The sequence below is a fragment of the Gloeophyllum trabeum genome (genome assembly GCF_000344685.1).
Source record: "Gloeophyllum trabeum ATCC 11539 unplaced genomic scaffold GLOTRscaffold_00017, whole genome shotgun sequence".
Lineage (NCBI taxonomy): Eukaryota > Fungi > Basidiomycota > Agaricomycetes > Gloeophyllales > Gloeophyllaceae > Gloeophyllum > Gloeophyllum trabeum.
In genome coordinates, this window is record NW_006920426.1 from 243,266 (window position 1) to 255,532 (window position 12,267).

The window sequence follows — 12,267 nt, forward strand, 5'->3', positions numbered from 1 at the left end:
GAGTCACATGACCTGCACGGGACTGATAACATCAATCACGCCATATGCCTGGATTGGTCCCCTTTCCCACCCCATTGCTCGACGGCGCAGCTCATATGGATGCATGGAAAACAATGTAATCATCATATGTATCTACTACATACACATATGAGCATCTAATGATACATCTTGCATGTCGCAAGACCCAATCTTCCTGTGGTGCACCTACTGTTTCAGAGATGAAAATACTAAGGTGATATGCCGCACGCTCGTCGGCCTATACAACTTCTGCATCATCAGTATGTTCAGAGACTGCAAGAGTATCACACTTACCCATGCAAATCGAGCATCAGCGAAGCATCGCTGTAGATATGGTACACGTACCATGTCGAGTAGAGACAACAGCTACAACAGGTCGAGAGGAGCTGAGGCGAAGACAGGCAGATGGTGGTGGTTGAAGGGAAAGAGAGGATGAGAGAGAAATTTGTTCAAGTCCAACTCCAACCATTACGAGCGGAGATTGAACTCCGGCACCTCGGCATGATGAAGGAGCGACGCGACGTGTCACGAGACTACCGGCACGCCCCCGTGCCGATAAGTCCGAGTCAGAATATTGCGCAATGGAATCCACGACGCAAATCCTTTGCAACCTGTATTGCAACGGTTGCACAAATGGCACGCACGCAAAATGAGTGCGACTGTTACGCAAAAGTACTGAGAATTATACTACTGACATTTGCACGAACGCCCCTTGGATTTTTTCACCAGATTCTGGGCTGGCCGTGTACTTCTTGCTTCTGCTTCAGTCATATGATGCAGTCGTTTGCCGTACCTGCACTTTCGTTACGCAAGTTCTTTCCTGATATCTCGAAGGTGTGGGAGACGAGTACGATATACACGGCGCATTTGGAAGCGTCCTGGTTCCTGCACCAACGCTCATGCGGGCCGTCAACGCTTTTCGCGGCCCGTTAAAATATGATGACCTGTGCAGACATGAATCTCTTATAAAAGTGCATCATCTGCCTGGACGTCCAGCGGGAATCCTCGGGTGACCTAGTTGTCTGGTGCGACTACCTGGTTCAAGATGAGAGTAGCTCTACTTCTGGGCTTTGTCTTTGGCCTTCTCGCGCTAGGCTCTGCTGCCTTGACCGTCCCTCGCACTTCCCCGCCATCAGGGTCAGTCGTAGTCAGGGCTAGCTCTACCAGATCTGGAGAATATGCAACTGTCGAAGCAGCCGCAAGCTCCTTGCCGAATGATAATTCTACCCAGCGTATATTTATCTACCCCGGGACGTACGTCGGACAAGTAAACATATCCAGACCGGGCCCTACCTATGTGCGTCTTGCCAAGCTTAACGCAATGTTCCAGGGAATGTATAAACTTAAGCTTGTGAACAGCTTTATGGATACACAACAGACGCCTCTTCGTACCACAACAACGTAGTCAACATCATTGCCAATGGTACCCTCACTTCAGCTGGGTCGGACGATAACAGTGGATCGCTCCGTGTCCACTCCAATGACGTGCGTATGTACAATATCAACGTCAAGAACACCTACGGCCCTGGTGTTCAAGCCATCGCACTAAGCAACTACGGCAGTCGTGTCGGTGCTTACGGGTGCGGATTTTACGGGTACCAGGTATTCCATTATCCCTGGCTCTCCCAGTGTACGTTCTAAGTCCGTGTTCCCACTAACATAGGATACGCTCTACGCAAACCAAGGGACCCAGATCTACCTGAAATCATACATTGAGGTAGACAAAATATCACGGTTGTGTATTACCAAGAAATAGCCAACCCAGACATGCGCATAGGGAGCAGTAGACTTCATATTTGGTCGCCTCGGTCAAGCGTACTTCGAAGGCAACACCGTCGCAGTGTCCGGTTATGGATGCATAACTGCGTCGGGTAGGCAGGCCAACAATTCCGCAGTTTGTGCGTAGCTATGCGTCCCACAGAAAATTCAGGCTGATATGAGAATAATACGTTCTAGATGTCTTCAATAGAAACGAGATTGTCCTGGCCGCGGACGCAGAGAGCGGTATCGCAGGCAGGATATTCCTTGGAAGACCTTGGGCAGGTGCGTAGTAAAGAAATCACGGTTCTACACTCGAACTCAACCCGAAAACATTCGGAAGACTATGCAAGGTACGCCAGGATACCCTAGCTTAGCGATATCCCTACACTTGCTTCCCATAGAGTAATCTTCAAGTCGACTTACATAACCGCACCCCTCAACAACACCATCTGGTCTATTTGGAATCCAGGAGACGAGCGCACCGACCACGTCCTCTTCGCTGAATACAATTCCACAGGGCCAGGCATCCCCGCCGACGTCCAGAGGCCGAGCTTCGCCACAATGCTCACTCAGGCAGAGGCCGCACAGTGGAATATCACCAGTGTAATCGGAAGCGGATGGGAGGAGTGGGTGGATCCAGCCTACCTGATCGATGCCGAGCTCTTCGAATACAGTAAATAATATGAACCCGGCATTGTGTGCTCTTCAGTAGCTAGCCAATTTAGCTGCCTCCTTCCCGGCCCTGCGGCCGAAAACAGCACCTGCGGTCAACCCGCTCCCTCCAGGGTAATTTGCATAGAACAGTCCCCCGACGAGTTCGCCCGTGCAGAATAAGCCCTTCACCGCTTCCTTCTGTTCGCTATCCCTCAGTACGCCAGCTGTCTCAGGGTCTATGGCAAGGCCCCCGAACGTAAAGGTGATTCCGCACGCGACACGGACGGCCAGGAAAGGCGGCTCGTCGATCGTGAGGGCCCAGTTCGACTTGGGCAGAGGTACGGATTCGGTCGAGAGGCCGTCTTTGACTGATGGGTCCCACTTGAGGTTCGGATACTTCTTCCGGTGGGCACCCACGGCTTTGTTAAATTCTTGCATGGTCTCGAGGAATCGGGCCTTGTCTTTCAGGCCTTTGGAGCTGAGCTTGTCTGCTAAGTCTTCCAGCGTGTCGCCCCAGATTTTCTCCACGATTCCATCACCGTACTCTTCTTTCCTTAACCAGCTTATCACCTTTGAGTCATAGACCTACCATTCCGAATTCCTCAGCGCAGATCTGGATGAGAAGGTAAGCGAGTATATTCACCTGTAACGCCATTCCGCCATCCTGCTCTAGTATTCTCCTGCCGAACTTCGCGTACGTATAGTTTCGGAAATCCTCCCCTTCGTCGACGAAGCGTTCGCCCTTAGAATTGATCATGACGCCCAGCGGATAACCAGACTTGGTGTATTGGTTCGAGAGTACACGAGAGCCATGGTCGAGAGGCGCATTATAATCCCAACAAGTTGAGTGACAACCTGCCTCGGCGAAGGAGGGTGCCGGCGGCCTGACGAGTGCATTCACTTTCTTGGCCAGAGTGAGCCCGTCTCCGTTGTTATAAGGTGTTCCTCGGACCTGGTAAACCCATGCATGTGCATTAACAAGACTAAATTCAAGAGTCCAAATTAGGACGCATACTCGAGCTGCTTGCCAGAGGTCTCCAAGGTATTTCCGACGTAGTTCTGGACTGGATTCGAAGCCCCCGGAAGCAAGGATGACGGACTTGCTATGTAATTCCAGAAGCTCGCCATTGCGACAAGCTACGACTCCCGTGACAGCGCCATCTTGCTCTATCAAGTCGACTGCTGGACAGTTATACCAGATTTGGACCCCTGCTCGGTGGAGAGCACGGTGATGAGCAGCTATCAATCCCTTGCCGCCGTCTTCTACAGATAGCACCATGCCTCCCCAGAACTTCTGTCTTCCTTCGACTTCATAGGCTTGGCGGTGGAAGCTAAGAATGAATGGGACACCGACATAATCCTTCAGCCACTGGACGGCTCCTCGAGACCCCTCTACAACCGCTCTGACGATATCGGAATCTGACCGATTGTCAGAGAGCCTCATGATGTCCCTCGAGAAGTCGTCCGTCGTGTAAGGATCCATGTCGATCTTCTGGGCTTGCTCAGTCGATACATTGGACACAATTGGCAGGATATCGGGCAGCCCGTCATGTACCGTTCGGTGTGCACCGGCCGTGAAGTATCCGTTACCTCCAGCCCATTCTTCAGGACATTTGTCGATCATAAGAACATTACGGCAGCCGTATTGAACCGCGGACAGAGCAGCACTACTGCCTGCATGACCGGAGCCGACGACGATGCAGTCATAGCATGTGGCAGACATACCACTGACCTATCTGTACCTGACAAGTGTGACGGAGATGCGAGTAATGAATGTACAGGGTGTACCTGTCCTCGAAGCGCCCTAGTTTGGTTGAATCAGTGTTCAGATTAAGATATCAAGGACAGTATAAATATCATCCACGCTTGATCACGCAGAACCGGCTAGCGGCCCGGAACTCCGAGAGGACGTCGCTTGCAGGCACAAGCTGGCCGTTTAAGTTGAGGGTAGAACGAAGCTCCTCCAATTATTGAACAGCATACATAGCAAAGGGATAATATAACTGAGGACACACGCAGATAAGTAGCAGCCACATCAACCCCCTCCCAGCATCTTCCTGAAATCATCCTGTCCTTTCACCCCCTGTGCTCCGCTCGAGGGCGTCTGAGAAGAACTCTGCGAACCCACAGCGACTGGCTTCCGTTGTTTCCCCAATCCAGCTCTCGGTCTGGATACTGCCGCGCGCGGTACAAACAGCCCACCAGCCTTAGGTGGAGGCGCAGCAGGCCTTGAACCAGAGCCGGTCTCTTCAGATATGTCCAAGACATTCCCATTGAACGTGATGGGATTTGGCAATAGAAGGAGCTTTCCCGCTTCCTGAACGCATTGACAGTTACGTGTCTCAGAACAATGTGTTATCTCTGGACATTTTAGACGCACCGCAGGATTATCAAGTTCTGCGACTGCCTCGTTAAGATTAGCAAAGACTTCCACCCGCTTGACGCGGGCGATTTTCTCTAGAGCCTGCTGCAGCAGACCTTCTTGCGTGCCAGGCGGGAGGTTCCGAAGGCGCACAGATCTACTCCTGACTTCGCTACGCGAGCCGGCCTCGTGACTCCTGCCACAGCGGCTGAGCCTCATATCCTACTGTTCACCGAGAACAGCACATTGCTTACTTTTTTGCGCGTCGGGTATCAGCCAACGTTACAGCGATACGACGGCCCTTGAGCTCATGGTTATTCGCAGCCAGTGCGGCCAGTGCGTCTTTCTAGTAAGGACGCCTAGGATAAGGACGAACACCCCTGACAAGAAAATACCATTTACCTCCAACTCGTACTCCACGAACGCAAAGCCTTTGGGCCTTCCAGATTCATCCTGTGCCATCCTGATGTCCTTGACAGGTCCATACTAGGAAGAGGTATTGTGAGTACCGCTGCCCACCGCACGTCAGGAAAGATGGCCCACCGTTCTGAATATCTTTTCCAGATCTTCCTTCGTAGTGAATTTGCTTAAGCCTGCCACATACACCTCCCGAGCGTCGGCATCAGCATCCGTTCGTTCCTTCTTCCGCTCAGGATTAGATATGTAAACATTCAACGGCAAACCCGGCTCCAGCTCAATACCATGTAGCAGTAGAGCTTCTTTCGCTGAAGACTATCCACAATAAATTACACGGAATAGGCTAGACAGGGGAAGAGCACCTACAGGAGAGATGTATTGCACATATACGAACCGCCTTGTGTTCTTGAATTTCTTGCTGGGCCAGCGAGTCTCGAATATTTGACCGTACTGCAGCGCGTCAGAATGACCAAAATGCACCCACAGCAAGCATCCTACCTTCCCAAAGATGTCTCGGATGAAAGCATCATCTGCCTTCTCTGGGAAGTTCGTGACATATAGAGTCGACTGCCAAGCCATGTTCACAGCGATCTCTTGTTCCCGGATCCGCTTCTTATCCTTAGTAAGGGCAGCAGGGACGCTTTCCTGCCCAGTGCACCGTTGATCAAGTTATCCACGCCAAGACGCTGCAGCGCAGTGGTACTTACTCTCTCTGAGAACTCAACGGTAGCAACTACCGCATCGGGGAGATTCGTGACCTTGATCTCGCGTATATCACCACACTGTCAGGAGGGGGTGAGTCACCGGTACGAAGGATTGTCACTCGTCCTTACGTCTTTGAACATGGCTCGAAGCTCAGCCTCCGTTGTTTCAGGGGGAAGCTCGGTCACGAAGACTGTACAATTCTCACGATCCCTGAATATGGCACATGAGCAGGTGCTGGGCTTTGCTGCTCGCCAGCTTACCTTTTCAGCGTCGGCGGCCTGGACTCTGCATATCTCGGTGAGTTCGACCTTAGTCATAACAGATCGCACTCACCCATTCGCGGTCTCTTGCTACCCTCGGGAGCAGGGCTCTCGTCTGCCTTCCTCTTGCTCCCGCCGTCTACTGAGGTAGGCACGTCCACGTCCATAGCCTCCCCAGCGGCAGGAGCAGCGGCATTATCCCCGGCTTGCGGAGGCGGCACTTCCGCTACAGGAACGCTGGTAGCCTGCTGCTCTGTTGCCATCTGGTACGCCTGATACGACGCCTTCTCCGCTTCCTGTGCTTCCGCGTCCAGTCACCTACTGTGTCACGTACGAAGATTACGCACCCTTGCCCGCCGTGCATTCACCTGCCCCTGCGCCCTCTCTACCTTATCCATGCATCTCTCAATCTCGTCGACGGATCCGTACAGATGCTCGAAGGAGAGCCATGCTTGCCAGATGGCCTCAGGCCAGTCGACGTTCTTGGTTGATACGTCCACGTACACTGCTCGGGCTTGGTCGTACTGATTCTGTTTGCTAGATCGAGCGGATGAGCGATACTCGGTGCAGGAAGAACGGCTGAGAGGACGCACATTAGAGCTTCCGCATACAATGTCCATGCCAAATAGCTCGTCTTGTAATGCTTAGCAGTGGCCTCCCAGAGTGCGGCGGCTCGGTCGGGCAGCTCGAACAGGTTGACATACTGCGCACACGCCGTTTAACGCCGCGCATACATCGAGGATAGTGGGGATCGCTCACCATATCCGCCAAGTATTTCTCCAATCTTAGGCCGCCACTGTCTCCTGTCTTCGAAGCTGCGGATAAGTCAATCCGCGGGCCCAAACGCAGGGAGTCTAGCCTGCTTACACTTTCGAACCATAGCAATGCCTTCTTCCAAGACTTTAATCAGTCCTTCCAAATCTGGCTCTACGCAAACAGATGAATGGTGAACTAGTAGATAACAGAAAAGCAGAGCCTCTCACCTGCTTTGCCGCTCATAATCTGCCGCTTCCAGTGCCCAGCTCGAGCAAGTACGACGGGGATGATCTGCTCCACGTCTTTCTGAATCAAGTTCGTCGACATTGCACGCGTATATGCGTCTACACACGGCCGACGCCAATGGTCAGTGGAATGTAAACTTTGTACGGTGCGAGAGTGATCAAACCTGCCACATTCTCTGGGATATCCAGATCTTCATCCGGCTCTTCGTCGTCCGCGATTTTTTCCTGAAGAGGATAAGGACAACCATAACCTCAAGAGAAATGCACACTGGAAAGGATGACGACGCACCAAGAACCTGAAGTAACGTGCCCAGACCTCACCGCTTCCAGGCACACTCCTCGTAGCTCTCTTCAATACCTTCAACTGAACAGTATCCTCAGCGTCGTCCTGTCTCTGTAAAGACAATCAACAAGGCGGAGCCCGTAGTAAAGGGTCGCACACGCACGAGGAAGTCGCAATATCCTATCCAGAACATCCTCAACACCTGCGCCGCGTTCATATCCTCCGATACCCCCCTCTTTGCAGCCTCTGCGATCGCACGCTCGTACAGCGCTGTCAGGATGAATGCGTCGGGGTTGCGGGCTCGCCGCTCAGAGGCGATGTACGACGCGTAGGTCTCGAGAGCGTATTTCGATTGTCTCTGCCGCCAAGGAGATGAGAAAGATAGCCAAAACGCGATTGGAAAGACACGTACCAGCTGGGACTCGTACGATTCTCGGCGTTCATATGCCTTCACCGCCCGCGAACGGAGTTTAGATGCAGAGACGAGGAGGGATTCGTACTCTTGTGGTGACTTATAGTTCGTCGTGAAGGTAGAGTAGGATTGGAATGTCTCATCGTGATCTGGAGTGGATATACGTCTCGACTCGTATAGGATAGAGAGCCAAACGAGAGCAACGCACTGCAATGAGGTTGTTGCAACCGTGTCAGGTATGCAGAGTGGAGATGGCCAATGAGAAGTTCTCTTGCGAAAGGCGAGATTTAGCAGTCGATCAAAGCTGGAGAGGTTGAGTACGGTACCGCTCGACTCCCTGCGCGCGTTCCAGAAGCTCGTGCTCCCAGTCGCGTTGCAAGTCCCATAGCAAGTGGCTCTACGTATGTGTTAGATACGTTTACGCAGATTGTCCTTCACACGTACCTCGGTTACATGCCCGACGCCCTTTGACACTACGGAGGATATGGCACTGAGTGTAGCCTCGGTCGAGAACAGCTCCTTCAGCTCTGCTGACGCGTCAGTATTCGCCAGGCAGAAGGTGTGCCGGTCAATCAGGAACTGGATATGCTTTCGAAGGATCGGGATAGCTACGGCAATCTCTGAGCGGAACGCACTTGAATACCACTGACGCACATACACAAGTAGTCTCCCTCTGCGCGTTCATACAGTTCCAGTATCTCCTTCACTCCTTCCGCTGTCGCCAAATCGACAGCTTTCTCCTTTGCCTCGATCAGCGGCACCCAGATCTCGTCGGGCACGGCATAGAAATTCGCGAACATCTCTCGAGCCTCGTTCACCTGCTCGTCCATCCCAGTCGCGGAAGCCAGCCTGACATGCTGGATATGCAGCGAGAGATCATATGGGTTGCTCGAGAGCCGCGTGAGCAAGTTGGAAAGAGCCTCGAGATTGTCGGACTCGTCCATGTCGGTCGTCCACGGCGGCACTGACGCTCAGACTGAGCTCGCGTGCAGCGCACTCAAAGGGGGCGAGTCACGTGCGCGTACAGCGTCCATCGGCGTCGGCGACGACCTGCTCGTTGCGTCCAGCGCAGGCTCACTGCTTCCATTCATTCTCCCACAAACGCAGCGCGAAGGCGGAATATGCTCGCAGCCATGACAAAAGCCCGCGCACTGTTCTCAGCAGCTCGCCTGGGCAGCCTCCCGCTTCTGGTCCCCACGCACGCCAGTTTCGGCTCAGACACTGCATCTGCCGCTACCGCCCATTGTCTTGTCTGCAGGGCAATGCACCCGCTGGCCAGTATGGAAGGGCTGCATCGGACTTACAAGTCTTGCGTGGAGCAGTCGGAGGCCCAGCGCTCAGGATGAATAGCGTGCTATTTAGCCTTAGCGGGGTGTTTCAGACTGAACTCTTCGCCGGGTCTCATACGACCCCCCTATCTGTCTGCGCGTATAATAAGACTCTGCTGCTGCCCCCTATGGATCCCTTTTCCCCTCCGCCTCTCCCGTATGTCTCTACCGTGCGCGTCGAGGTGCACGTCGGGTGGTTTGTCGACCCCAAGATGACCGCCCCGACGTCGAAGAGGCCGGAGCGTAGGCCGCTGTCCTTGACGCGGTCTATTCTCAATTTCGTCAAATTGGACTTGTAAGTGAGGCGCCCGTCGAGGCATGAATTGTGAGTGGCACTTACTGTCAACCCGCGAGCAGCTTCGATTCCAAGCGACGGTCTCGTCTCCCCTCCGAATCCAGGTCGAAATCGCCGTTAGACTTGTGCGTCAGGTGCCCCTCTTGGAGATTGTGGAAGTATAGTCTTATCTTCCTCGTAGTTTTGACACCAAGCGCCGGTCATTCTCGAACACGCGGACCACCTCTTCGCCCAAGCCTAAATCCCCACAACCCCGCTCCCGCCGATCCAGCGACATCTCTCGTCCATATCCCATCCACCACCCAACGCGCCGTGCACAGATATCCCGCCGAATCCACTCCCTCCCCCCTGAGCTCCTCGCCCACATATTCGTGCTCGGCTCTCAAGATGATTACATGTTCCCCGTAACAGTATCGCACGTCTGCTTCACCTGGCGGGACGTCGCCCTGCGCACGCCCCCGCTCTGGCGCCGCATCTGCTTGGACCAGCGTACGGAAATGTGGAAGGAGCGTATCCGGCGCGCGAAGGCGTGTTCTTTGGATATCCAGCTGTCCTCGAAGATATACAGGAACGCGGACACGGGGAGGTTGGTACGCCACCAGGTTCTGGATTTCTATAACATCCACTGGTATATGCACGTCGCAAACCCCCTGATACACCGGTGGCGATCTCTGGAAATCGTATTCCATGATTACGCGCCCTGGCTCTGGAACGCCGCGCTCTCGGAGTGCTGCAGCAAGAATCCGTACCTCTCCGCTCCCGCCCTGGAAGAGCTCGTGCTTATCCATCCCACCAACGACGACACGAAAGAATTCCTGCTCTTCGGCGGTCGTGCGCCGCAGCTACGCCGCGTCGCGCTGAATGGTATCCGCTTAGTCTGGCTCCCATCCTTATTTTCGAACCTGACGCTCTTGGATTACACGCATCACGGGTTCACCGTCGGCTCGCACGCGGTGGAGGAGGTGCTCAGCATGCTAAGCATATCCAGCCGCCTTACCGAGCTGCGGGTCACTTTCCCCGTCCGCATGGCGCACGCGCCGCCGCCTTCCATCTATCTCGCGCAAGTCCACCTGCCCTACCTCAGGAAACTAGCCTTACGCATCCAGTCCGCCGACATCCCCTTCGAGCTCCTCGCTGTCGCGACGCACCTCACCACACCGTACCTCCGCTCGCTGCACCTCCTCGACGAGCGGAACGCGCGCTATTCCTTCCCGCGGCTGCACGCATTCCTGCGGGCGTTTCGGAAGCCGGACGGGCTGGCCAGTCTGCGGGTCGAGGGCGGCTGGTACGACTTTCGCTTGGTGGCGAAGTGGGTCGGCCGCCTGGGGAGCCTCGCGAGGTTCGTGGTGAAAGACGGGGACGGCAGGGAGCGAGTGCTGATTGGCGGGGTTGCGGGCGGCCGTTCGAGGACTGCGAGCAGGGGCAGAGAAGTGGGAAGGTGATGACCCCCTAACGACTTACGAATAACTTAAGTATTCGACCCAGACTTGCTCTAACTAACGTACATTCGGACTTCTTGTGCCAATTAGTGCTTCGACATGCATGCATACATCCTATCCTGCTGTATCAAACAAACAATTCCGTACACCTATCCTACTAAACCATGTACATAGTAGTACTTTGTTCTGTAGCGAATACCGAATCCAAGTTCCTTTCACCTTTATCTCGTTCGGGAGACGGGCCGGATATCCGCCCGGATAAGCGTCGGGACTCGGGACTTGGACGGTCTACTTCCAGTCTGGCATCTGCGTGCCGTGTACTGTCGATATGTACGTAGTCACGATGAGCACAACCTTCTGTCTCTCTCCCACACCGACCAAGAACAACAGCATCCACTCGAGATGTCCTCGCTGAAGCTCGAGAAACTGTACGACCTCACCGGCCGCGTCGCGCTCGTGACGGGCGGGGGCACGGGCATCGGGCTGATGATTGCGCAGGGGCTCGCGGCGAACGGCGCGAAGGTGTATATTACGGGCAGGCGGAAGGAGGTGCTGGAGAAGGTGGCGGGGGAGTGGAAGGCGAGTGGCGAGAACGGGTCGCTCGTGCCGTGAGTGCTGTTCACTAGTGGACGGCGGGCTAGTGTTGATTGGATGTACGCAGGCTGGCCATGGATGCGACGGACAAGGAGAGCATCATGTACGCGCGGAAGGAGGTCGAGGAGAAGGATGGGCGTCTGCACGTTCTCGTGAACAAGTGGGTTCTCCTCTCCTCCTGCAAGCCGCTCTGACATGTCCCCCCTCCCCACTAGCGCCGGCCAGACAGGCCCCCGCTCGGGCTTCATGAACGACCCGCAGGCGCCGGAGCGTAAGAACGCGGACACGTTCGGGCTCGCGCTCTTCGCGAACGAGGACATCGAGGGCTGGGCGGCGCTCTACAAGATCAACACCTTCTCGATCTTCTTCGTCACAACCGCGTTCCTCGGGCTGCTTGACAAGGGCAGCAAAGACCGCGCGGGGCACACGGCGTGCGTGATCAACATCACGAGCATCAGCGGGTACACGAAGCTCGCGCAGAACCACGTAAGTCTTAAGCGTGCTCTGTCCCTCCTCCGGTCCGTGAGCTGAGGCGGAGGAGTAGTTTTGCTACAACAGCGCGAAGGCGGCAGCCTCGCACCTTACCAAGATGATGGCGACCGAGTTCGCGCTCAAGGGCGTCGACGTGCGCGTGAACGGCATCGCGCCGGGGGTGTACGCGTCCGAGATGACCTTTACCGACATCGACGGCGAGGAGCAGACCAACAAGGTCGGCCAGCCGCTGGTGTCGATACCCAT

The 12,267-nt window shown here is 54.7% G+C and overlaps 4 protein-coding genes and 1 pseudogene across 5 annotated transcripts in view; 3 read left to right on the forward strand and 2 right to left on the reverse strand.

The window, feature by feature from the left end:
- Nucleotides 1-1,063: 1,063 nt before the first annotated feature.
- Nucleotides 1,064-2,430, forward strand: GLOTRDRAFT_28179 (annotated as a pseudogene; the record flags this gene model as incomplete). Its single annotated transcript has 6 exons — nt 1,064-1,315; nt 1,378-1,620; nt 1,682-1,735; nt 1,796-1,916; nt 1,975-2,068; nt 2,181-2,430. Coding segments are annotated over 6 exons (1,014 nt in total), but the record flags the coding sequence as incomplete, so codon positions are not given.
- A 54-nt stretch (nt 2,431-2,484) lies between these two features.
- On the reverse strand, nt 2,485-4,156 carry GLOTRDRAFT_81625 (fumarate reductase flavo protein subunit; the record flags this gene model as incomplete). Its single annotated transcript, XM_007872278.1, has 3 exons — nt 2,485-3,018; nt 3,077-3,385; nt 3,449-4,156. The coding sequence occupies 3 exons, from the start codon at nt 4,154-4,156 to the stop codon at nt 2,485-2,487; spliced, it is 1,551 nt and encodes a 516-aa protein (XP_007870469.1).
- Nucleotides 4,157-4,380: 224 nt separating this feature from the next.
- Nucleotides 4,381-8,817, reverse strand: GLOTRDRAFT_66218 (uncharacterized protein; the record flags this gene model as incomplete). The annotated part of the gene is made up of 24 exons (XM_007872279.1): nt 4,381-4,750; nt 4,814-4,991; nt 5,050-5,141; nt 5,198-5,281; nt 5,339-5,527; nt 5,579-5,662; nt 5,711-5,857; nt 5,920-5,994; nt 6,046-6,127; nt 6,178-6,202; nt 6,251-6,473; nt 6,525-6,714; nt 6,771-6,880; nt 6,937-6,992; nt 7,045-7,104; nt 7,161-7,277; nt 7,343-7,403; nt 7,468-7,572; nt 7,625-7,819; nt 7,874-8,022; nt 8,082-8,143; nt 8,200-8,270; nt 8,318-8,481; nt 8,532-8,817. 24 exons carry the CDS (start codon nt 8,815-8,817, stop codon nt 4,469-4,471), a joined length of 3,087 nt encoding a protein of 1,028 aa, XP_007870470.1. The 3' UTR covers nt 4,381-4,468.
- Nucleotides 8,818-9,215: 398 nt separating this feature from the next.
- On the forward strand, nt 9,216-11,107 carry GLOTRDRAFT_141181 (uncharacterized protein; the record flags this gene model as incomplete). The annotated part of the gene is made up of 3 exons (XM_007872280.1): nt 9,216-9,496; nt 9,559-9,621; nt 9,678-11,107. The coding sequence occupies 3 exons, from the start codon at nt 9,216-9,218 to the stop codon at nt 10,936-10,938; spliced, it is 1,605 nt and encodes a 534-aa protein (XP_007870471.1). The 3' UTR covers nt 10,939-11,107.
- Nucleotides 11,108-11,337: 230 nt separating this feature from the next.
- The window catches only part of GLOTRDRAFT_49547 (NAD P-binding protein), a gene marked incomplete at both ends in the record, with an annotated part of 1,973 nt that continues 1,043 nt past the window's right edge, over nt 11,338-12,267 (forward strand). Inside the window, 3 exons of the mRNA XM_007872206.1 lie at nt 11,338-11,543; nt 11,597-11,689; nt 11,745-12,015. Coding sequence (XP_007870397.1) covers nt 11,338-11,543; nt 11,597-11,689; nt 11,745-12,015 — 570 coding nt within the window. The remainder of the gene's footprint in view (nt 11,544-11,596; nt 11,690-11,744; nt 12,016-12,267) is intronic.